The sequence below is a fragment of the Nothobranchius furzeri genome, chromosome 2 (genome assembly GCF_043380555.1).
Source record: "Nothobranchius furzeri strain GRZ-AD chromosome 2, NfurGRZ-RIMD1, whole genome shotgun sequence".
NCBI classification, from domain to species: domain Eukaryota; kingdom Metazoa; phylum Chordata; class Actinopteri; order Cyprinodontiformes; family Nothobranchiidae; genus Nothobranchius; species Nothobranchius furzeri.
The window spans coordinates 93,243,619-93,266,231 of NC_091742.1; the positions used below are offsets into that span (position 1 = coordinate 93,243,619).

Genomic DNA, 22,613 nt, shown 5'->3' on the forward strand with positions numbered 1-22,613 from the left:
AGCATCCCAACTAGGGAGCACCAGACCGTCCTCTCCCCAGCCAACTCCACCAGCTCCTCCGGTAGGACCCCAAGGCGTTCCCGGACCAGATTGGAGATGTAACCTCTCCAACGTGTCCTGGGTCGACCCGGCGGCCTCCTGCCGGCAGGACATGCCCGAAACACCTCCCCAGGGAGGCGTCCAGGAGGCATCCTGACCAGATGCCCAAACCACCTCAACTGACTCCTTTAGATCCAGATCCAAATTTAAGCTATTTTTTAAATGAATTTTAAGCTATAATTTACAGCTATTGCCTGCAACCGGTGCTAACCACGTCGCGAACATGGGATTAGCCATCCAGTTACCATTAAACTTGCACTTCTCCATGGCGCAAGCTCCCACTAGCTTAACCAGCTAACGTGCTCATCTAAAAGTAGCCCCCTTTCACAACCAACTGAATGTGTACGGTTCTGCCTACGCCAACATCATACAGAAAAAATGCTGAAATTCACGAAAATGTCATAGAAATAAAATAATCTAGTTTATTGGGTCTTTGGTAATTTAAGACCTTTGGAAACTGTATTTAAGGATTATTTGTAATTTTTAAGGATTTTCAAGGCCTTAAATTTGGAAAAGTAAATTTAAGTATTTTTAAGACTTTTTAAGGACCTGCAGATACCCTGATTAATGGAATCAAACAAAACTGGTATAAATCAATTGTGCTACGTTTGTGCTGGCTTGTGCTGCTAAAATTATCGTTTGTGCTGCTGTCATTTTAAAGATATTACCAAAAGTTTCTAAAGCTCAACCAGCCCCTTTCTTTTAGCATTGGATATTTTCTCTCATGATCACACTCTTAAACCTAGTAATCAAACTGCTATACCTTATTTAAAAACTAGGTTAAATATAGCATTTAAAATAATGTGTGCATTCTGTTGGAGAAAAAACTTTATTTGCTGGTAACAAAATACAAAACTAAGAGAACAATGTAGTATATATGTTTCCTGTTAGAAAAGGTAAATACATGGAACTGTGTGAGCCTCACAAGTCTAATACAATAACTGAAAAATAACAGCTATTCCCATCATCTAACTCACAAACTAGAAAAGGACTTTCTTTCATGAAATCTTGCCATCATTCCTTTCTGTAGAGCACAGCGTGTGGACATACGCTGGTGTTTTCAGATGCTATGGTTACATACTTTCTTAGGTCATCATACATCTCCCAGATGTACGAGGTCCTGTTCCAGAATGTCATATAATGCCTGAGTGTTTCTGGTGTTGGGCCCTCCTGAAATGTAATGACTGCTTTCAGTGTGAATTTCTCTCCTTGAAGTAGCAGAGTGGATGGGAATTCAGTAAGCAAAAACCTTTTTGGACTGTGTAAACGGTGCCCCAGAGTTTCTGTAGAGCATTTTCTAAGGTCTGTGTCAATCCATACAAGCTCTTTCAGGCTGTAACTGTGACAATTTGGTTAATTCAAATTGCCCATAGCTGTGAGTGTAAATGGATGTCTGTCCCTTGTGTTGGCCCTGTGACAGACTGGCAACCTGTCCAGGATGTACCCTGCCTCTTGCCCTATGACAGCTCGGATAGGTTCCAGCGCCCACACGCGACCCTTAGAAGGATAAGTGGAAGCGAATAGATGGATGGATGGAATTTAATTAATATCTTTAAAATTAAACATTATAGAAAGGGGCTGGTTGAGCTTTAGAAACTTTTGGTTTCCAAATGAAAGCGATACAAACGAAAATTTTTGCAGCACAAACCAGCACAAGCGTAGCACAATTGATTGACACCAGTTTTGTTTGATTCCATTAATGTGGGGGGGCTGGTTGACCTCTGATGACCTCCAGAAATTTTTATTAATATCTTTAAAATGATAGCAGCACAAACGAAAATGTTTGCAGCACAAACGTAGCACAATGGTTTGATACCACTTTTGTTGGATTTGGAGAAGGTGGGGGGGCCAACTTCACCCAGGTCCTCGACCAGTTTCTTCAAGGTCCCTGAGGGCACTTCTCCAGGTGGTGCGGGGCCTGCTTTACATCCAGACGAGGCCATAGCCTTAGAGCTGCAGGCCTACCTCCAGGCAGTGACTCTTTACACTGAGGAAGACCCCCTGGAGTGGTGGAAGCAATCCCAGAAGCTCTTTACAAAGTTGTCCCTCCTTGCGAAGAAATATCTTTGCATCCCAGCCACAAGTGCCTCTTCGGAACGGGTCTTCAGCACAGCTGGCAATATTGTCACCTGTCTGCGTGCCTCTCTAAAGCCAGATCATGTCAATAGGCTTTCCTTTCTGGCTAAAAACCTTACATAAAGAAAAAGTGTAAAAGTAAAGGACTTGAGCATGCACATTTGTTTTCTATTTTAGTTTTTAAAGATCAGTAGTTTAAGTCGTGGAATTAGTTTCATGGCTAAATGTTCTTTATATTTGTTCTATTTTCATACACTGTGTACTTTTCAGTTTTTGTTGCACTTTATATTTTATATTTCAAGACAAAGTTACTAATTGAGTCCCTTTTTTATGTATACAGTATTGTTTACAATCAGTGGTGTCTTACTGGCTTTTTTTCCTGGTACCACACACTAAGATTTACATACCTCAAAATAACGTGTGATGTTTTACCTTGATTCATGAAGGATGATTGAAAATAAATAGCTTTTACATTTCATTTTTTTTTACTGTTGAAAGTAGTTTCAGTAGGTTGTGGAAGTTCATGTCAAAATGTTCTTTATATGTATATTCTATTTTAATACATTGTGTTGTTGTACATTTCAGTTGTTGCACTTTACACAAAGTTACACTTTTAGTTTGGGAGAATTAAATGCCAGTTTTGCTAAATGTCTGTAAAGCTACAGATGATAAATGTTAAAAAGTCAATGTTATGTTCAATAAATGACTTTAATCAAAGTTACTGAATACAAGTGTTAAATAGTCGAGAAATCAATTTAATTCAAAATAATCATGATTATCATTTCTGCCATAATCGTGCAGCCCTAACCCCTTCTTAAGAAACCCGGTCTTGATGTCTCGATATTATCCAATCATTGACCTATTTCTACGCTGCTATTTCTTTCTAAGGTTCTTGAGAAAGTCGTTTTTAAGCTATTGTCAGACCATTTAGATAAGAACAAATTTAAGAAGTTTTTCAATCAGCTTTTAGAGCAAAGCATAGTACTGAAACTGTTCTTGTGAGAGTGTTCAATGATATTTACCAATATACTGATGTGGGTGACAGTCGTTTTATTACTCTTAGATATGACCGCTGCTTTTGATACTCTTGATCATGTTATACTTCTCAATTGACTGGAGAATTTATTTGGTCTCTGGTTCAGCGCTCTTCTGGATGAGTTCCTACCTGGCTGACAGGTATGTGACTGTGAAGATTGGTAGCTTCTTCTCAAGTGATGCTCCCCTGAAATATGGGGTCCCACAGGGCTCTGTACTTGGTCCTCTGCTTTTCAATTTATATTTGTTCCCTCTTGGGGCCATCTTTAGAAATTATGAGCTTGACTTTCATCTTTATGCAGATGTCAGGTCTATGCTCCTGTTAAAGCTAAGGATTTAGCTCCGAGTTGTCTTCGTGAGGTTAATAATTGTGGATGGGTTGTAATTTTCTCCAGATTAATGATAAGACTGAGTTGATTAGGTTTAGACTACTGCAATAGTCTTTACTTGGGTGTTGATCATGGGTGTATTGCTAGGCTGCAGCTAGTTCAAAATGCTGCAACCCGTCTTTAGACTGGCACTGGCCGATTTGATCATATCACTCCAGTTGTTGCCTCTCTGCATTGGATCCCAGTTCAGTTCTGTGTTGAATTTAAGATTTTGGTTCTGGCCTACAAATGTTTAAATGGCCTTGCTCCTAGCTCTTTATCTGGAATTCTAGTGCCATATGTCCCATCTTGTGGATTAAGGTCAGCTGACCTAGTGAGCAGAACTAACTGTCATCACAAGCTGCTGATCTAGCAGTATGATGCTCATTATTATTTTATGGGTTACAGACGAGTGTTGATGCTCTGTGTTTTTATTTCTGCAGCGAGCCTTACATTCTCACCTCTTTCCACCCACAGGGTGTGTCAGAATCCACAGGCAGGATGCTTTCGAGTACGGGTCCTCGCAGGTCTAGCAAGGCCGGGTCCTTGCCAGACCGCTGAGACCAGAACCCAGCGGCTCTGAATTCGGACAGTCTAGCCTTCACCTCTACGGTGGCCCGTGGGTCCCGTCACAGCCGCGGCGGCAGCTACACGCAAAGGAAAAATGCTAAAGCTAGCGAAAATAGAGCAGGAATATTAAGGAGCTACAGCAGCTTCATGTCCATCAGCAGTGTTTGTTCACAACCATTTTCAGGTAAACTAACTTTGTTTATTCTAGAAGATTTCAGGACTTACATGTTAACTTTAGATGGTTTATTGTATGTTTTCAGCTACAGAATGAACTTGTTAAACATACACAACACATTTCTACAGAGTATTATCATGTAGGTAATTACGGGCGCATCGGGTGTACCCGGAGGCGGATGAACCAACTTTGCAGGCGCCTCGAGTGCAACAACCCCAGCAGCACCACCGAGTGGGCTGCAGCCATCATGCCCAGAAGTCTCATGACTAACAGGGCTCTCATGATCTTGCGGGGTTGCACGCGGGAGATCACCGTGGTGAGATCTGCCGCTCTCACCGGCGACGAACGTGCTCTCATTAGGGAGGCGTTCAGCTCCACCCCGAGAAACACAATCGACTGGGATGGAAGAATGGAGTTCTTCCCCCAGTTTATAGAAAACCCCAGGGTTGACAGATGCTGTTAACTTCCTGGTTTGCTCTGACGCCTCGTCCTCAGACCGGGCGCATCGGAGCAGATCGTCCCGGTAAAATAAAACCCTCGTTCCCGCCGTGCGCAGTGGCTGCAGCGCGATCTCCAGACATTTGGAGAAAGTGCGCTGGGCTAGCGAGTAAGTAGCGAGAAAGGGAGGCATTCGTGCGTGCGTTCCGACAGCGGACGTGTGCTCGAGGTCACGTGAGCAACGTCTGAGGATTGGGTTCGCGCCCTTATACCGCCATCGCTCGTACCAGAGAACTGGGAGTGACATGGAGGGCTGTGCTCGAAAGGGCGAGTGTGAAACAGCTGGAAGAGGCTGATCCGCACCGCAGAGCGTGGAGTCCAAGGATGAAGGACGAGTGGGAGCTGGGCCCGTGCACGGGAACGACAAAGTGCCAGCGGATGGAGCCGCGCAATGTGCGCGCTTTGCGCGTGGTCGCGACAGCGCCATGACATCCCGTCCCACCCAACGTTGTGGGGGAGGCGAGTTGAGTCGGGCCTGGCCGTAGGCTGGTGGTGGTGCGCAAATGGAGCGCACCCTTACAGCTAGCTGTGTAACATGACCGAGTCCGACTGTGTGAACATGCAGATGTGCTGCAGTGCTTGGTGCGGGGAACATCATGTGTGAGGATTCGGCAGAGGGTTCTGCAGAGGACTGTAGGATTGTGCTCTCGATGTGACGTATTTTGGGTTTTATTTCAAAACCAAATCATTCACAGAGTTAACATTGCAGCCATAAGCACACACCTTCCCCCCCAACGAGTCGTTTTTGTGGTTGTTTTCGGCGAGGTTCCTGTGACTGAGACTGCCAAGGCTGTGTCTGCTGGCTCATTCGGAACCGTTGGCCGCCAACTCCCTGGTCCCGCCTCAGCGGGAGGCCGGCTCCGCGGGGCGGGCCGTGCAGCTGGGCGCCTGGAGTTTCCACGCCGTTCGTCCCATCCTCTGGGGGAACGGCCGGAGTGCGAGGCTGACCGAGAGTGGACCAGGTCTCGCACCGTGGCTGAAAGTTCAGCCCCTGTCTGAGCCCTCTCGATGACGCTCGTAAGATGGGGACCAAACAGAACGTCAGAGGTGATGTGGCCTTCCAGCATCTCCCTGTGCAGGTGTTCAGGAATGGAGGGCAGGGCCTTGAGCCACAAGGCCTGCTGGATAAGGGTCTGCCAGGCAGCAATGCGAGCAGAACCAGTGAGTACAGCAGCGCACAGATTGAGGATGGCACCAGCAGTTTTAGAAAGGATGGTTTTTGACTTGTCAGGAACATCAAGCTCTTCCACCATTTTGGAAACGCCAAAGGCAAGAAGGGCGATGTTATTTCCTGCAGCGCCGGTCTGGAAGGCGCACTGGTGTGCGCGATCGGCGAGCCGCCTTAGCAGCTGGTCATGCTTAGCGGGAACTGCTCGCGGTCCAGTGAGGTGGTTCTTGACACCACACAGCGTGACCAAGTCCGGCTCCAGTGGAGGAACGGATGGCCAACCCAGATCGGAGAAGCCCTCGACCTTGGTAATGGGCGCATATGTGGAAATTGGCACCTCGAGCCTGGCAGGCTCGGAGAAGGCGGCGGACCAGCATCTCATGGCAGCGGAGAAGCGCGGCCAGACGGGGTCTGGACAGCGCGTCTGTTTTGCCCCGAAAAATACCCGCCAATCCATCTGCCTCAGGCGGAGCCAGTTCTGGAACGGCTAGCCCCTTGCGGGCCGCAGCCGCGGAGATGATGGCGGGCAGCTCCTGGAGCAGTGCTCTAACTGCTGGCAGGGAGGAGCGAGAAGCCACTGGGGCAGAAGGACCCGCTGAGCGAGGCTCGTCGACCTCCGTGTTGTACAGGAGGGAATAATGGCTGCGGCAGCCAGCCTCGTCGTGCTTCTCACGAGGGTCGTTGACCTCCGTGTTGTACTGGAGGGAAAAAGGGTTATGGCAGCCGGCAGCCAGCCTCGTGGTCGACCTCCGTGTTGTACAGGAGGGAATAATGGCTGTGGCAGCCAGCCTCGTCTCACTCCTCACGAGGTTCGTCGACCTCCGTGTTTTACAGGAGGGAAAAAGGGCTGCGGCGGCCAGCCTCGTGGTCGACCTCCGTGTTGTACAGGAGGGAAAAAGGGCTATGGCAGCCAGCCTTGTGGTCGACCTCCATGCTGTACAGGAGGGAAGAAGGGCTATGGCAGCCAGCTTCGTCGTACTCCTCGCTGTCGATGACATCGTCCAGTCGGTAGGAGCCAGCCGGTCCCTGGCAGACGTTGAAGAACCGTAACGCCTTGTCCAGCGAGTACGTGCCAGCCACCGGAATTTCCTCGTCGGTGGTGGGTGTGAAGTACTCAACCCGGCAGACCTTTTCAGCCATGGGCAGAGCGGTACAAAACAGGCACGAGGCCTGGGGGTCAAGGCCAGGCCAGCGTGGTGAGCCCCGAGACAGACCTCACACTTGGCGTGCAGGTCGCCGCTGGAGATGGAGCCCATCTGGCAGGCCGGGCAGGTTCTGGCGTCACTGGACATGGTCGGTGAGTAGATTTTTCTTGTATAATAGCTCTTAAAGGAAGCTCTTAAGCTTGGCGTTAAGAGAAAACGGAGGCGAACAGTGGGGTCGTTCCACTTATATACCCACAAGGGGTGCCCACGTGGTGGGCATACATTTAAGCTCTTCATGATTGGCTCATGCTGAGATCATCCTTCCAATAGCAGCTCGCTTAAGGGCTAAGACTAGACGAAATAGAACTCATTTTGCATCAAATGTGAATAAAAGGCTTAAAAAAACAGGCTTTTTAATCAAATAGCATTGAAGTGTTTTCAATGTATATTTGTTTATTCAACTTAAGCCTTATTAAACTTAAGATTAGATCATTCTTAAAAATGTAAATTCTCTGTAGTTTTCCCTGCTGCTTTTCTTTAAACTGAACAGAATCAGTGTACTGCAGGTTATGGTTTTTTTTTTTTTTTTTTTACATTTTTCAATTAAAAAAACCTCTTTTTTAATCTTTTACAGGTCAGCATGCACTGTGCTGCACATCTGCCTCTGTGCTGGTGAAGTTGTGGGTCTGGAGGATGAGCGTGAAGAAGATGTGTGTGGAGGATGTCAACGGTGCTCTGTCCTGGAGGAGGTACCAGCAGACCACCACTATTGTTAACAGGCAAGTCATTCAGAGAAATGTAATAGCCGTCGTCTGAGCCAGCCCAGCAGGCCCTGTAGATGGACGATGGAGTGGACAGTGAGAGGAAGCGTCCCAAAGCTCTCTCTGCAGACCGTCCTGTATGATGTTCCTCTGACCAGAAACGTCCAGCCACGGGTCTGCTCCAGCCCTCCATCCACGTCTGGATCCTCCTGCAGCAGATCCAGCTGCACTGTTAAAGACTTCCTGCTCAGTCAGTTTAAATAAATGATCCACGAAGAGTCACTCAGGTTATACCTGCTTTAACCGTACAAAACTGGTCAATACTGGTTTTGATCTGTAAATAAGTGTAACGTATTATAAACAATCTTGTCTCCTTACCATCTTTTCATTTTCTGTTCATGTAACATGTTCAAAAACATTTGTAATAATAAAACTGGTGATAAAATCAATGACCAGAAAGTTATTAGTATTTGTTTTAATAAATGTGTTCAAATATCAAACAGCTAAATAACATTAACATGATGACAGTAGAAGGCCTCTCTCCCAGGATGACCAACAGGTAAAGCCTCTCCTGACCCTGGACACCTGCAGTCCTACAGAGAAAGTCAGACCACAGGTGACAAAAAAGCAATAAACACATTTTTACATTTATCCACATGAGAAGATAAAAATTATATTCTTCACACAAACACTTTTTACTTCATTAAAACGTGTCAGCTGTGTAAATCCCTGAATGTAAAACTACTTTTCACAGAAGAACTTCTGTGGTTGTGTGTGTAAACAGCTTCACTCTTCACCTCTAAGCTTAATAAAACGCTTCTTTGCTCCGTTGTCCTTAAAACAAGTGACAAGTTTAATTCGCCACACACACGCATACACCCACCCACACACACGGGAATTCTGGGACCTGCGAAACAAACTCATTCTGGCTGATTTCTGTCTAAAATGTAATTTAAAAAACAAATATACAAATGAAAAATGTCTATAAACTGAACCGCTTTAAGCTTTTTAGGTTTCTACGGCTAGTTTTTAACAAACTTACGTTTAAAACTTCGTAGCTCTCCCCATTTTCTCTTTCTGTTGAAAATCCACAGCTGGCGCGCAAAGCATGCTGGGAAAGCCTTGTTCTGTGAGGATACAACAGACCAGTCCTCGAAATGTGGGCGGAGCGAGGACGCATTTGAGGATGCGAGAATGAGTATTCTTGGAATTCGGACAGTACTCGTCGCTGTGCTGTGACGTCATCGACCTCAAAATGCACTCTTACAAGCATCCTTCCCGTGGATTCGGACACACCCACAGTTTCTTCTTAAAACACATATTACATTTATTGTTTTGACACATTTTAATGAGCTTCTTCCACGCCCTGATTTCGTTGTAGGATACAAACTTTACAGCACTCTCAGGGAGTAAAGGTTCGGCAGATATGTTTATATTTTTGCCCCTGCGCGCCTACAGTGTTAGGGAAAGAAAGGGCGGGGCCGACGCGATGCTGCTGTCAGGGTATCTCTAGGCTCCACAGTAGCAGCGACGGACGGCTGGTTTGACCGGCTCTGAGAGGCATAAATCAGAATTTGCAGATATCGTTTTTTTCCTTCTACCAATCACATAGTGATGTCTGGACTTAAAAGCAACTAATTAGATTGATAGTTATTTGTTAAAGTAATGCAATACCATAAATAGTAATGTGTTTACCAACATTGGTTATGTATATTACTGATTGTAAAAACACCCCTAGGTCTTTTGTCTTCTCTTTTTACTGAATATTTTTCTTTTATATATTTCTGCTTGGTTCACTGCAGTTTCAAGGAAGAGAGAAGAGACGGATGAGAAACCTCTGCTCTTACATTTCCACAACCATCAAATGAAAGACGGAGGTGTCCCAACCAGCAGCTTGGCTGGGCAGATGACAGCAAAAGTTGGTGGAGGAGCAGAAACTATCAAGAACCTAGATCTGGATCCTAATGAAAAGACATCAGATTCTTCAGAGATTGAAGTTGGTGGACAAGATGAAGATGATTTGAATCTAGACTCTGAGCCTTCGGACTCTGGGCCTGAAACTGAAGACGGAGACCATGGCTGTAATGAGAACAAGTCTTCAGAGTCGGATATTAAGACCGTCAACAAATCATTTAGCTGCCCTGTTTGTGGTATACGGTTCCTCCACAAGTGGTCTCTTCAGGAACATGTGAGAGTGACAAGTCATTCAGCAGTAAAGTCTTCTGAGTGTTTGGTTAATACAAAATGTGTGAAAGAGAGGCAACATGGAGGCTCATGTAGAAAAGTCCAGAAACAACCGAAATCATTTAGTTGTGATGACTGTGGGAAAAGATTTAGCCATAAAAATAGTTTAAACACACACGTGGAAGTCCACACAGGAAAAAAGCCTTTTGCATGTGAGCTCTGTGGACAACAATTTAGCCGGAAAAATAATTTAAACACACACATGGAAGTCCACACAGGAGATAAGCCATTTGCCTGTGAGCTCTGTGGATACAGATGTACCCAAAAGGCAAGGTTAAACGATCACATGAGAATCCACACAGGAGAGAAGCCTTTTGCCTGTGAGCTCTGTGGGAAAAGATTTAGACAGAAAAAAAATTTAAACAAACACATGAAAGTCCACACAGGAGAGAAGCCATTTGCCTGTGAGCTCTGTGGATGCAGATTTACCAAAAAGTCGCATTTAAACGATCACATGAAAGTCCACACAGGAGAGAAGCCTTTTGCCTGTGAGCTCTGTGGATACAGATGTACACAAAAGGTAACTTTAAACAATCACATGAGAGTCCACACAGGAGATAAGCCGTTTGCCTGTGAGCTCTGTGGTTACAGATGTACCCAAAAGGCAAGGTTAAACGATCACATGAGAGTCCACACAGGAGAGAAGCCTTTTGCCTGTGAGCTCTGTGGACAAAGATTTAGACAGAAAAATAATGTAAACACACACATGAGAGTCCACACAGGAGAGAAGCCTTTTGCCTGTGAGCGCTGTGGACAAAGATTTAGCCAGAAAAAAAATTTAAATGATCACATGAAAGTCCACACAGGAGAGAAGCCTTTTGCCTGTGAGCTCTGTGGACAAAGATTTAGCCATAAAAATACTTTAAACACACACATGAGAGTCCACACAGGAGAGAAGCCTTTTGCCTGTGAGCTCTGTGGACAAAGATTTGGACAGAAAAATAATTTAAACAAACACATGAGAGTCCACACAGGAGATAAGCCGTTTGCCTGTGAGCTCTGTGGATACAGATGTACCAAAAAGTTGCATTTAAACAATCACATGAAAGTCCACACAGGAGAGAAGCCTTTTGCCTGTGAGCTCTGTGAATACAGATATACCCAAAGGGCAAGTTTAAACGATCACATGAGAGTCCACACAGGAGATAAGCCTTTTGCCTGTGAGCTCTGTGGACAAAGATATAGCTTGAAAAAGCATTTAAACTTTCACATGAGAGTCCACACAGGAGAAGCCTTTTGCCTGTGAGCTCTGTGGACAAAGATTTAGCCGAAAGACAAATTTAAAGAGACATACGAGCATCCACACAAGGCTCAAGGGATTTATTTAACAACAGTGCTTCCAAATGTACTATTTAGTTTTTTTACAACCTTAATATTAGTCTTGTACCTCTGCTCAACTATCGTTGATCAAGTCCGTACTCGGCCCTTGAGCCACCTCTTCTTTTCATTTTATTTTTCTAATCTCTTTAGTTTTTTAAACTCAGACCTTAACCAAACATTTGAGATGTTCATTCATGAATTCTGAATACAAAAAATATTACTTGTATATTAAGAAATAACTGTTACACCCTCCTGTATTTAAGAAACAGACAAGGTAACATACACATGATGGTTGTAGTACATAATCCACTGCAATTTAAAGCTGTTCGATACCGGTGGCGTCTGCTTTAAACAATTTATAAGTAATAGCATACAATGTTGAAATAACTGCAGCTTAAAAATAATGTGCCATCTTTATTCATTTGGAGCCCCTAAGAAGAAATCCCACCTTAAAGGCTGTGGAGAGACAGCTGGGTCTGTTGTCAAGAAGTCATAAATTACAAGGCGGCTCTGTGGAGACACCATTCTCCTACTATAGCATTTTGCTATTCTAAGCAGGCTTAGGAATGTGCCTGTACCAGAGTTGTTAGGGATGCTGTTGCAGAGTTATAAGCAGTGGATAGATGCCGGAAAGACAGAACCACTTTTGGGCTGCATGGTTCTCTACCGGTGTACCGATGCTTGTATTAACCAAGCCCCCACAATGCGTCTCTAAAAATGGTCCCAACCCGGAAGTAAGAGAAATTGCAGTTCCACCCTCATCCGCTGGGGGCTGGTACCAGAAGCGAGCAAATCCTCATTGACTCCCATGTTAAAAATGCCATTTTCACAGCAGAAATAAACATGTTTACAGCCTGGTTCCAAAAATTGTTTTTTGTCTAAATTATCTAGTTTATACTCATGACAACTCTGAGGGGGGTGGATTTTTTTCTCACTCTTCTGTTTAAGTGTATTGAAAGCCTAAAATTCTGTATAATTAATGAGCATCCGACACACGTGACCGCCGCCTCAGACCCACGTGACCACATAGCTAGCTCCGTGGAAAGGCCTCAGTACAGCCTCGGTCTCTCCTGGAAACTGTTTGGGGATTTTGAGTCTCTGTGCTTGTGAATTCTGTTTTGGATATTATTGGTGCAATTGTTGGACAAAATGACTTGCTGTGGTATTAATTGCACTAATAGAGCGTCCAACTAGTCTCCACTTCATTTTTTTCGGTAAGTTAAAATCTATATTTGTATTTTATGTCACTGTCGCCTAGCTGAGTTTACCGAAGTAGCTAGCTAACTATCAGTTTATCATGTAGCATGTACTGTTTAACCATGAAATTTAAATGTAAAATACGGTAAAATAATTAATAGGGCATATTTCGATGGGTAAAAGGGTCAAACCCAGTGCATTTAAGATAAAAGTGGGTTGAAATATGATGGAACGCGCTGCTTGGAGGGACACCTGTGCTCCATTCTTTCATCCGGTAATCCCCAGCGGTCAGGCCGGGCAGGCTGACCGATGCGGCGCCTCGCTGCTGCGGGCTGACCGCTCGTGGAGCTCTCGAACTCGGAGACAGATCTGACCGGAGAAATACTGCAGCTCGTTGAGAAGTCTATAGGGCATACAGCGTTTCCCTTAAATCCCACCGCCACGCCGACAAGGTCCCAAGTTTCTTTGTTTTTGTTAGCGCTGTTTACCGAAGAAGCAGCGGGAACACCAGCAAGTTTCATCAGACTCGTAAAGTTAGTTTTTGCAGGGGACCCCCTGTATTTTACCGCTCCCTCCTGCAGTCTTCCCCTATTAAAATTTAAAATGTGTAACATTATGTTTTGGGATGAATGACTAATATTCATGTTAACTAAAACGTTAGGTATTTAGGGGGAAAAAACAAAATAATAAACATTATACAGATGTCAAATAAACTGTAATTAAACTATATATTTTCAAAGTCTCGATTCTGGATAAAATCCAACAACATATGCTTTATAAATAAACACTACACATGGCTTTTACACACACACACGCACACGCACACACACACACACACACACACACATTACATTGTGATTTCTTAGTAAATATTCTATTTGGCGAGAGATAATCTTTATTGTATTTATCCTAGTGAATCTATAATTAAACAGATAAACTAGTAGCAGCACATCCAACATCAAAGAAAGTAAAATGTTATTATCAGGAGAGGGAGAATGTTTAAGTGGTTAGCAGCAGTGTGCTAGACGATGGCCCCCTCCATGAGGCCACCACAGCTCAGCAGAACACCATTGTAGCTTCTTCTGGGGAGAAAAACACTTAGAGAAAAAATAAAGTTAACAGCTGAAATAGCAGGAAATAATACAGTTAAAGAGCAGATTGTAGAAGAAAGAAACCCCTGGGTTAAACTGGTCTGTCTACTGCATAATGCTGAACTCTAACATATGTCCTCAGGGAAGGACCTGATTGGTGTCCAGAACCTGCTGAAGAAGCACCAGGCTCTGTAGGCTGAGATCACAGGTCATGAACCTCGCATCAAGGCTGTCACCCAGAAAGGAGAGACCATGGTGGAGGAAGGTAGATCTGGTCTGGTCCTGACATGTTTCTGAGGTGTCTGCAGGTTCTGGCTCACTTTTTTTGGGTCCAGGTCACTTCGCTGGTGAGGAAGTGAAGACTAAACTGTGGGAGCTTCATGGACGTTGGGACACGCTGAAGGCCAAGGCGTCCCAGAGGAGGCAGGACCTGGAGGACTCTCTGCAGGCCCAGCAGTACTTTGCGGATGCTAATGAGGCCGAGTCCTGGATGAGGGAGAAGGAGCCCATTGTTGGAAGTCCAGACTAAGGGAAAGACGAGGACTTGGCCGAGGTATGGAAGTCCCTTCCTGAGAAACTCCAATCGCTTTTCTTAGCTCTCTTTCCAGTCCTTCATAATTAGTGTTTCTGTATTTGTCATTTCCTTCGGTTGTCTACCAGACGTCGTTGCTCGTTTGAGCGTCTCATGGGTTAGGGGTAGAAGTGCTGGCCTCGCACAGGAAGTGATGACAAACGTGTTCCCGTCGCTCTTATTTCAAACGGTTTACAAGCTGTGATGTGTGTTCCCGCTGCAGAGCAGCCATGACACGTGGCAGCCGGCAGAAGGCTCACGCTTTTCCACTAAACACCCGCAGAGCTGCGTCTGCGGTGAACTGAGCAGGGTTTGTTTTACGGTGGCGGATCCAATTGGACCATCGCTGCGAGAAAGCTCCACTTGTGTCAGACGAGCTGAAGGTTCTGATGTTCTGCTCCACAGGCTCTCCTGAAGAAGCACGAGGCCCTGATGTCGGACCTGTCGGCTTACGGCAGCAGCATCCAGGCCCTGAAGGAGCAGGCCCAGTCCTGCAGGGTGAGTTCAGAACCCTCGGCCCGTCAGAACATTCTTATCCACCACGTTCTAACACCAGACCTGTTAACCCGACAGCAACAAGGTAATCAGCAGGTGCTTTTGTCCTGCAGGACCTGAAGGCCAACGAGTCCCGCCTGAGGGACATCAACAAGGTGGCATCTGAACTGGAGTCAGAAGGTCTGATGGCTGAGGAGGCTCCTATGGTTCAGGCTCAGGTGAGCGTCACCTGTCTGCAGCAGCTGGTCCCTCTCACTTCCTGGTTTAACTCTGCTCGTCTCTGTTTGTAGCAACAAGAACATCTGGGTTCTGCTCCTGGAAAGGTGCATGTTGTCCTCCGCCTCCACCAGAACCAGACGTGGTGTTTTTGTTACCACTCATTTGTTTGTTTGTTTGTTTACAGGATGAAGCCGACTCTAACACGGCGTCACCCTGGAAGGTGAGTTAATTCAGCTGATCAGAGGTCACCCCTGATGGCCGCAGTCACGGCCGACCGTGCTGACATCACACAGGAATTCAGGTGACCCAGCAGGCACCAGGTGCTGGTGAAAGTGGGGACATGTCAGCTGGTTGCCATGGCTACAGTTATCTTTATGCATCTGTATGACTGCTGACTGGTGTGTGTTTCCTGTGACCTTTGACCTCAGACCGTACGGTTGGGCGTTCAGACGACGGCTAACTTTGATTCCATCAAGGTAAGAGGAAGCTCTTCCCTTCCTGTCTGAGCGATCCGTCTCCAGGTTTCCTCGTCCGGCGTCCAGCCCGCTGGCATCCACCTTCATCTCACCTTCATCTCATCTCACTTCATTTATAGTGCAATACTTTCACATAATCATTTTCCCACACTTCTGTATACCTGTATTTTGTTGTTTTTCAATAAAGAATGACAAATTATTAAAGTTTGGTTTTTGTTGCACACAAATATATATCTGTAAAAAATATCTACAAAGCTAATGTTTACATAACAAGTATGATTGGGTTTTGCAATACGGCACTCAAGTTTATTTTAGTAAGATTTTCAAACCAAGTAAAGTTAGTAAAGAACACATTTCTATTGTCTGCTAAGAAACTGTTGGGATTTAAAATGGGCCTGTTGTACAAATAACGTGTAAATGATTATTCCTCACTTTTGTCTTAACCAAAGAAATTCCAGTAATTGAGCAAAAACATTTATTTTTAACACTACATTTTATAAAACAGGGCGCAAAGTGTCGGCACATGTATGTATGTCGATGGTCCGCCCCAACCAAACCAGGAGACACAGACGTCAGGGAGGCCAAGGTTGTCTCTGCAGCTCTCTGGGCACCACGCCTCACGTAGCTGTCACCAATGATCCAAATGGCTATGGAGAAAAAATAACAGGTTTGTCATAATCATTTAAAAGTACAAAACCATACATGAAGTGGTCAAGACAGGAACTTATACTTGCTGCGTTGTGTAGCTGATGTTGGAGACACACAGGCTGCCATGGTGACCTTTTAACAGATCTAAGAAAAAAATGTAATAAAAGAATGAAACTTAAAAACTCCCAGACCTCATGTCACATTTACTAATCAGCTATGGCTGATTTATTGTTTGGATCACAGTGAGTTACACTAATTCTAATATATTTTTATTTCTATTATACATACATACTTTTTAACTGTTATTTTCACATGACTGTTATCAGGCTCTCTTGTTCTGGTTCTGATGATAATTCCATGTCTTCCAGTAAGTTATCTTGTGCTTACTTCATCTGTATAATGTCTTTTTACTTTTGGTAAATTGTACTGAGTCCAGAATAAAGGCTAGTTGGCTGTACAAGATACAAACAAGTATTAAGTTTTGGAAATATATGAAACACCGCCAGCATCTGTTAGAGCCTGTGGTGGGGTGCTGAGGGCCGGCTCCAGCCCAGGAATGAGCTCTCCACGCCGGCCGGGAGGGTTTGAAACACCGCCATCCTCTCCTCTGCTGGCTGTTCATTCTGTTATGGTTACCGGTGCTTGTGTTGCAATGTGAAACGCTTGGTCTCAGATTTTGTAAGAAAGATAATAAAATGTCCCCCCAAAATACGACTTAAATATATTTTCTCTTCTTCATGATACATTTAATGGCTGGTGCGACTCAGGAGTGATAGCGCCGAAAAAAACTGTACTGAAAACTTGCTCAAAGCAAAATGTTTTCATTACGGAAATAAATTATAAACTTACCGATTTAAAACTTTTTTAATACAGGTACTTCTCACGAACAGGCGCAGAAAACCTCCACCTAAACTCCGTGTGAGGGTCAGGTCGTTGGGTGTTCCAGTTAGCTCCGGTTGGGTTGAAGCTAGGTGGCTACATCCGTTAGCTCGGCTCCCACCTCCGCTTTAGCTTTGGGTTAGCCAGGGTTAGCTTCAGGTTAGCTCGTAACTAGTTCGTCACTCGATCCCAGCCTTACAGCCCCACCCTCAGCGCCTCCTCTCTTCCCTTTTATGGAATTGTCTGGGCTGGACGGAACCTGTGACACGGTCAAAATGGCGGTGGTGGCCACCTCCCATTATGGACAAAAAACGTGTTATTGGAGCCTATGGAATCCGTTTGTCCAGTATGTACAGTCTATGGTATTAACATGGACTAGATTGTAGTAAACTTCTTTAACTCAAACTTTGCCATGATTGAGTCATAGCACTCCAAGAAACAGCTCAGCATGAAAATTAACCACATTCCCTTTATTTCTGATGACACAACTAAGCACTGCTGGTGGACAATTAATCACAGACACTTAGCCAGTTTAACTCGTCATATGAAAGGCCACACCTGGCAGAAGCTTTTTGCGTGTGACCTCTGTGGACAAAGATTTAACCCTGTAATGATTCAGTAGTTACATCTTACGTATGAACCATAGAATATGAAATTCCATATAAATATGAAATCTCAATCTGATGGATCTTGGAATGTTACTTTAACCAGAAGATCGGAACTTTTTATTGTAGGGATTAGATAACACTTCGTATTAACCAAGAGTCAAAGGAGAGAGAGAGACCAGTTTTAAAAGTTTAAAAAGATTTATTTCTAAACAATTTAAAATAGGCTAACTAACTCTAAACACTGTGTGATGGATGGATCTAGGAGTGAATGAAGCAAGATGGTGGTGTGATGTGGAATGTTGTTTTCAGAACTCTCATTTTCGGAGAAGCGTCAGTTCTGTGCGGGAGCGAATGGGTTGCTCTAAACTACATTCGGAGTTTCAAAAACACATTCAGACGCTATCTTGTCGTTCTATATACCCTTGCGGAGACCTCCATGGTAGATCCAGAATGCCAGGTCCTCAGACCCCCTTTTGGTACTGAAACCGATGAAACAGCATTCGGTACGACAGACTAGTCTTTGGAATGCCTCCAGGTAAGCGACAGGTGGTTTACAGCATCAACAGGGACCCAGCCGGGTCAGTGAGTTCAGCTCTTATTCTGAAGGACGTCGCGTTCAGATGTAGCTCGCAACAGGTATCCAGCCTGTCAAGGTTCTTGTTGTTAAAAAGTGACGAGTGGCTGGCTCAAAACTCTAGAACGTGGGAGTTTGTTTTATAATCCAGATGTTTTGATTTATGGTCGAATCAGAATTTGATAAACACACACAAAGCCACGCCACGCCAGGCTGGATAGCTGTACCTGGTAGACCTTAATTACTGGAGGTGAAAACACAGAAGGCCATCTTTCTCCTGCTTGGGTTGAGAGAGCTCACACCCGTTTATTGTCCACAATTAACTTAAATAGTCTCCAGGTGCACGCAGAGATCACGTGACGTCATCTCCACAAATCATGTGACATGCCTTTGCTACAAACAATACGTCCAACACTCCCACTCAAAGACATGCACATTGACTCCCCATTGTACCAAACGAAAATGATTCATACACACAACACAACCTTAATAACAAAAATAGAAGAACAGGCTTAACCTTCTCTATGTTCTCTTGTTTTCCCTTTTTTCTTCTTTTCTTTTTTTTTCTTCTTTTTGTGTGTATCTTCAGTACATCACATTAGTGTTCCCGGTTTGCATTAATATCCAAACAAGTACTCTTTAAAATTCTCAAACTTTGTTTTTGGTACTGGCTTTGTAAATATATCTGCAACCATGTTTTCTGTAGAGCAATACTCAATGTTTATCTCTCCCTGATTGTGTGCAGATCATACAAAATGATATTTAATATCTAAATGTTTACTTCTGTTTCTGGTTACTGGGTTTTTGGATAACGCTATTGCTCCCTGGTTGTCTCCATATATACTGGTAGGTATGTGTCTGTTACCACTGTCTATCCCTTTCAGTAGTTGTACAAGGTGCATGCTCTCTTGTGTTGTGGCGGCTAATGCCATGTACTCGGCTTCACATGTTGACAGTGCAACTGTAGGTTGTTTTCTACTCTTCCAGGATATAACTGGACCCTTAGTGCAGCTGTGGCTACATTGTAGCTCATCCCCACCAGTGTGTGAATGTGTGTGTGAATGGGTGAATGAGTGATTGTGTTGTAAAGCACCTTGGGGGGTTCCAGGACTCTAGAAGGCGCTATATCAAATACAGGCCATTTACCATTTACCATTCTTCTGTCATCTTTGTCAGCTGCCCAATCGGCATCACTGTATCCTTCGAGTTTTAAGTTCTGGTTATTTTTGGTAAAATGCAGTTCTTGATCAGAAGTCCCCTTTAAGTACCTCAAGAGATGTTTAGCTGCCGTCCAATGCTGTTGTCTTGGTTTCGCTAGACTCTGACAGTTTACTCACAATTCAGCTCAAGTCAGGTCTAGTACTTGTCAATGTAGATCAGGCTACCTATAATTTTCCTGCGTCCTGAGGGATCAATAACCTCACCCTCATCGTTCAACTGCAACTGCTGCTCACATGGGGTGGCTCTTGGCTTACAATCTGACATTCCAAACTTCAACAGCACTTTTTCTATATGCTTCTTTTGAGACATTTTAATCTCTCCCTTATCCTGTGTGAAGTCGATGCCCAAGAAATGCAGAAAGTAGACCAATGTCCTTCATCTTAAACCTTGATTTCAACATAGCTTGTTGAGTACAATATCATGACTTTCAGCTATAACCTTGCCATTCTCTGATTCTCTGTGATAGACACAATGATCAGCATCATTATGAATAAAACCATTTTCCATCAGGTACTCATGCAGTAACATGTTCCAGTTACGACCCGATTGTTTTAAACCATACAATGACTTGTTTAGTTTACATACCAGATGATGTCCTGACTTTGATTTCACCTCAAAACCCTCTGGTTGCTCCATAAATACTTCACAGTCCATTGGAGCATGGAGGTAAGCAGTTGCCACATCCATCTGGTGTAGCACAAGATCCTCCTGCACTGCCTCCTGCATCAACGCTCGAACAGAAGTCATACTTGCTGTTGGTGAGAAAGTTTCTTTAAAGTCAATTCCATCTTTTTGTCTATATCCTTTAGCAGCATATCTTGCTTTGTGACACTCTGATCCATCTGGGTTTTCTTTTACTGCATACACCCAACAACTTCCCACTGCTTGTTTACCTTCTGGGAGTGGTGTCAAAGTAAAAGTATCATTCTCCTTTAAAGAAGTCATTTCCTCTTTCATTGCATTTTCCCATAGTCTTGAGTTCTTAGAGTCCATGGCCTCTATTTAAGTTATAGGTACACCATAAATAACTCTATAGAAATAATCTACGTCTTCACATTCATCATTACATACAGTCTTACACTGGTAGTCTTTCAAATAGTCAGGTGCTTTCCTTATTCTGGTAGGGTACCTCTTTTCAGCTCCTTGAGTGTCCTCTGATATAGTGGGTTCTGTCTCCGTCACCTCCTCAACATCTGTCTCATCAGCCTCGTCAGGTTGCACTTCCTCCTGAATGTCCCTCTTGGGTGTGTATTCAAAAATCTCAATGACATTTCTCATATCACCATCTGTTTGAGTCTGACCTTCTGCACTGTCTCTGGTAAAGAACTTCACCAGACTATGTTTTAGGACTTTCTCTAATTTAGGATAGTATTCATTATACGCTGGACTGTAGTTATCATAGCCTATGAAAATACCTTTCTCACATCTAGAATCCAGTTTCTTTTCATCCTGTTTGTACACATAACATTCTGAACCAAAAATGTTCATGCTGGACAGATTAGGTGTCTTTCCAGTAAACGCATAGTAGGGTGTCTGCTGCAATTGCCTACTATAACACCGGTTGCGGATTTGTGCAGCTGTTTGTACAGCATATGTCCACAAACATTTTGGGAGATTACTCTCCAACAACATACATCGCGACAACTCCAATAAGGTTCTCCAACCTCTCTCTGCAGTCCCGTTCTGGTGTGGTGAGTAGGGTGCACTAGTCTCGTGCCTTATCCCATTACTCCCGAGCAAGGATTTAAAAGTTTGTCCAGTAAATTCTGTACCATTATCGGATCTCAAACATTTTACCTTTCCATACGGCGCTGTCTGCATTGAACCGCTCTGTAGCCTTTGTTGCATCACTTTTTGCTTTTAAAAAAATAGGGAAAAATCATGCCACTAAAATCATCTGTAAATGTTATGGCATATCTGTACCCATCTTTAGCTACTGGTTCAATAGGACCACATAAATCAGTTTGTACCATTTCTAGCACGGAGTTAGCTTTAGCGTCTGGTTTGTGTGAACTTGCCTTGTATGCAAAATTTCACATGTGTGATCTGACTTGTCACGCTTTCCATTCATGGTCATGCCATCTGTTAGGTAAATATTGATATTATAGCTTAATTTCTTGACTGTTAAATCATCTGGTGCTCCTTAAGAATAAATAAATGCAGGATTCATCCTGTAGCCTCTTCATCTTGTAGCCTTTACAGGGAGGACATGACCTTCGAGCTGTTTCTGGCAGACCAAGCGAGTCGGTTTTATCAGTAAAACTCCCATGAGAAAAGTCTGGAAACTGCTTTGTTGATTCAGTGTGCACCTGGAGCCGAGCAGCTTCCCGCCTGATGGTCTACGTAATACTGTGATATGTGTGTGTGGTTTTTTTTTCAACTCTGTGCTTCAATAAATTCTGTCGGAGGACGTAAGTCTGATGAGAGAGCAATCTGAATTCATGCTTGGTGTGAATTGATTTTTCTCTCCACTTTGCAAAGTCTAAATTGATTGTTTATAATTGGGATTGGTGTTGAATGATCATTACTATAACCCACTGTGCATTAAACTTTCCCTAAGGTAATCCTGGATTGATAAAATTACCTAACATTTTGGTGCCGTGAACCCGTCGTGCTGAGCCAGAAGCTGGGAGGTCCTCTCCGGGGAGCCAACGAGGCGCCGCTTTCTACTAAAGCACGGGGGGCTGGGATTGCTTCCCCGGCTGGCTGCTTAGCTCCGCCGACGACCTTCCGCCGACGGCTCACGCACGCCGGATTCGGGGAGAATCCATCGCACGGGGGGGGGGGGGGGGGGGGGGGGGCAAGTAGCTGTTTTATTTTGCACCCTTTTTCATGAACGGCTGATTGACAGTGTGTTTACGTCTGTGTCTGCCTTTCTGGCGCGAGACATTTTGCGCCCAGCTATTGTAGGCTGAGTCTTGTCCTGGACCCGGCTGATTGCGGTAGCACCTGTCTACTTGAAATAGCGTTGAAAGAGATTGACGGTGGCTGTAGATTGCTACCCGGGAGGTTGTAATGAGGACTGAGTCCGCATCCTCATTCCGACCCACAACGGTCTCAGGTGGGCAGTAATAAGACTGAAATTGCAGACCTATGATAAAAAGCTGCACGAGGAGTGAGCTGACTGATTAAATAAAACAGTGCTGCGTTAAAGCGGCCACCCACAGATTGGCTT

The 22,613-nt window shown here is 44.4% G+C and overlaps 2 protein-coding genes across 3 annotated transcripts in view; both read left to right on the forward strand.

Moving 5' to 3' along the window:
• LOC139066150 (zinc finger protein 568-like) overlaps nucleotides 1–12,317 on the forward strand; it is a 36,839-nt gene extending 24,522 nt beyond the window's left edge. Inside the window, exon 4 of the mRNA XM_070548202.1 lies at nucleotides 9,698–12,317. Coding sequence (XP_070404303.1) covers nucleotides 9,698–11,385 — 1,688 coding nt within the window. The 3' untranslated portion in view covers nucleotides 11,386–12,317. The remainder of the gene's footprint in view (nucleotides 1–9,697) is intronic.
• A 137-nt stretch (nucleotides 12,318–12,454) lies between these two features.
• Nucleotides 12,455–22,214, forward strand: LOC139066189 (spectrin alpha chain, non-erythrocytic 1-like). 2 transcript variants are annotated; one of them, XM_070548378.1, is made up of 7 exons: nucleotides 12,455–14,012; nucleotides 14,083–14,300; nucleotides 14,724–14,816; nucleotides 14,927–15,031; nucleotides 15,104–15,136; nucleotides 15,217–15,252; nucleotides 15,461–22,214. In XM_070548378.1, exons 3-7 carry the CDS (start codon nucleotides 14,751–14,753, stop codon nucleotides 15,536–15,538), a joined length of 318 nt encoding a protein of 105 aa, XP_070404479.1. In that variant the 5' UTR covers nucleotides 12,455–14,012; nucleotides 14,083–14,300; nucleotides 14,724–14,750; the 3' UTR covers nucleotides 15,539–22,214. The 2 variants fall into 2 exon arrangements, with proteins under 2 accessions (XP_070404479.1, XP_070404478.1); XM_070548377.1 differs by having other exon boundaries at nucleotides 15,104–15,252.
• Nucleotides 22,215–22,613: the final 399 nt, after the last annotated feature.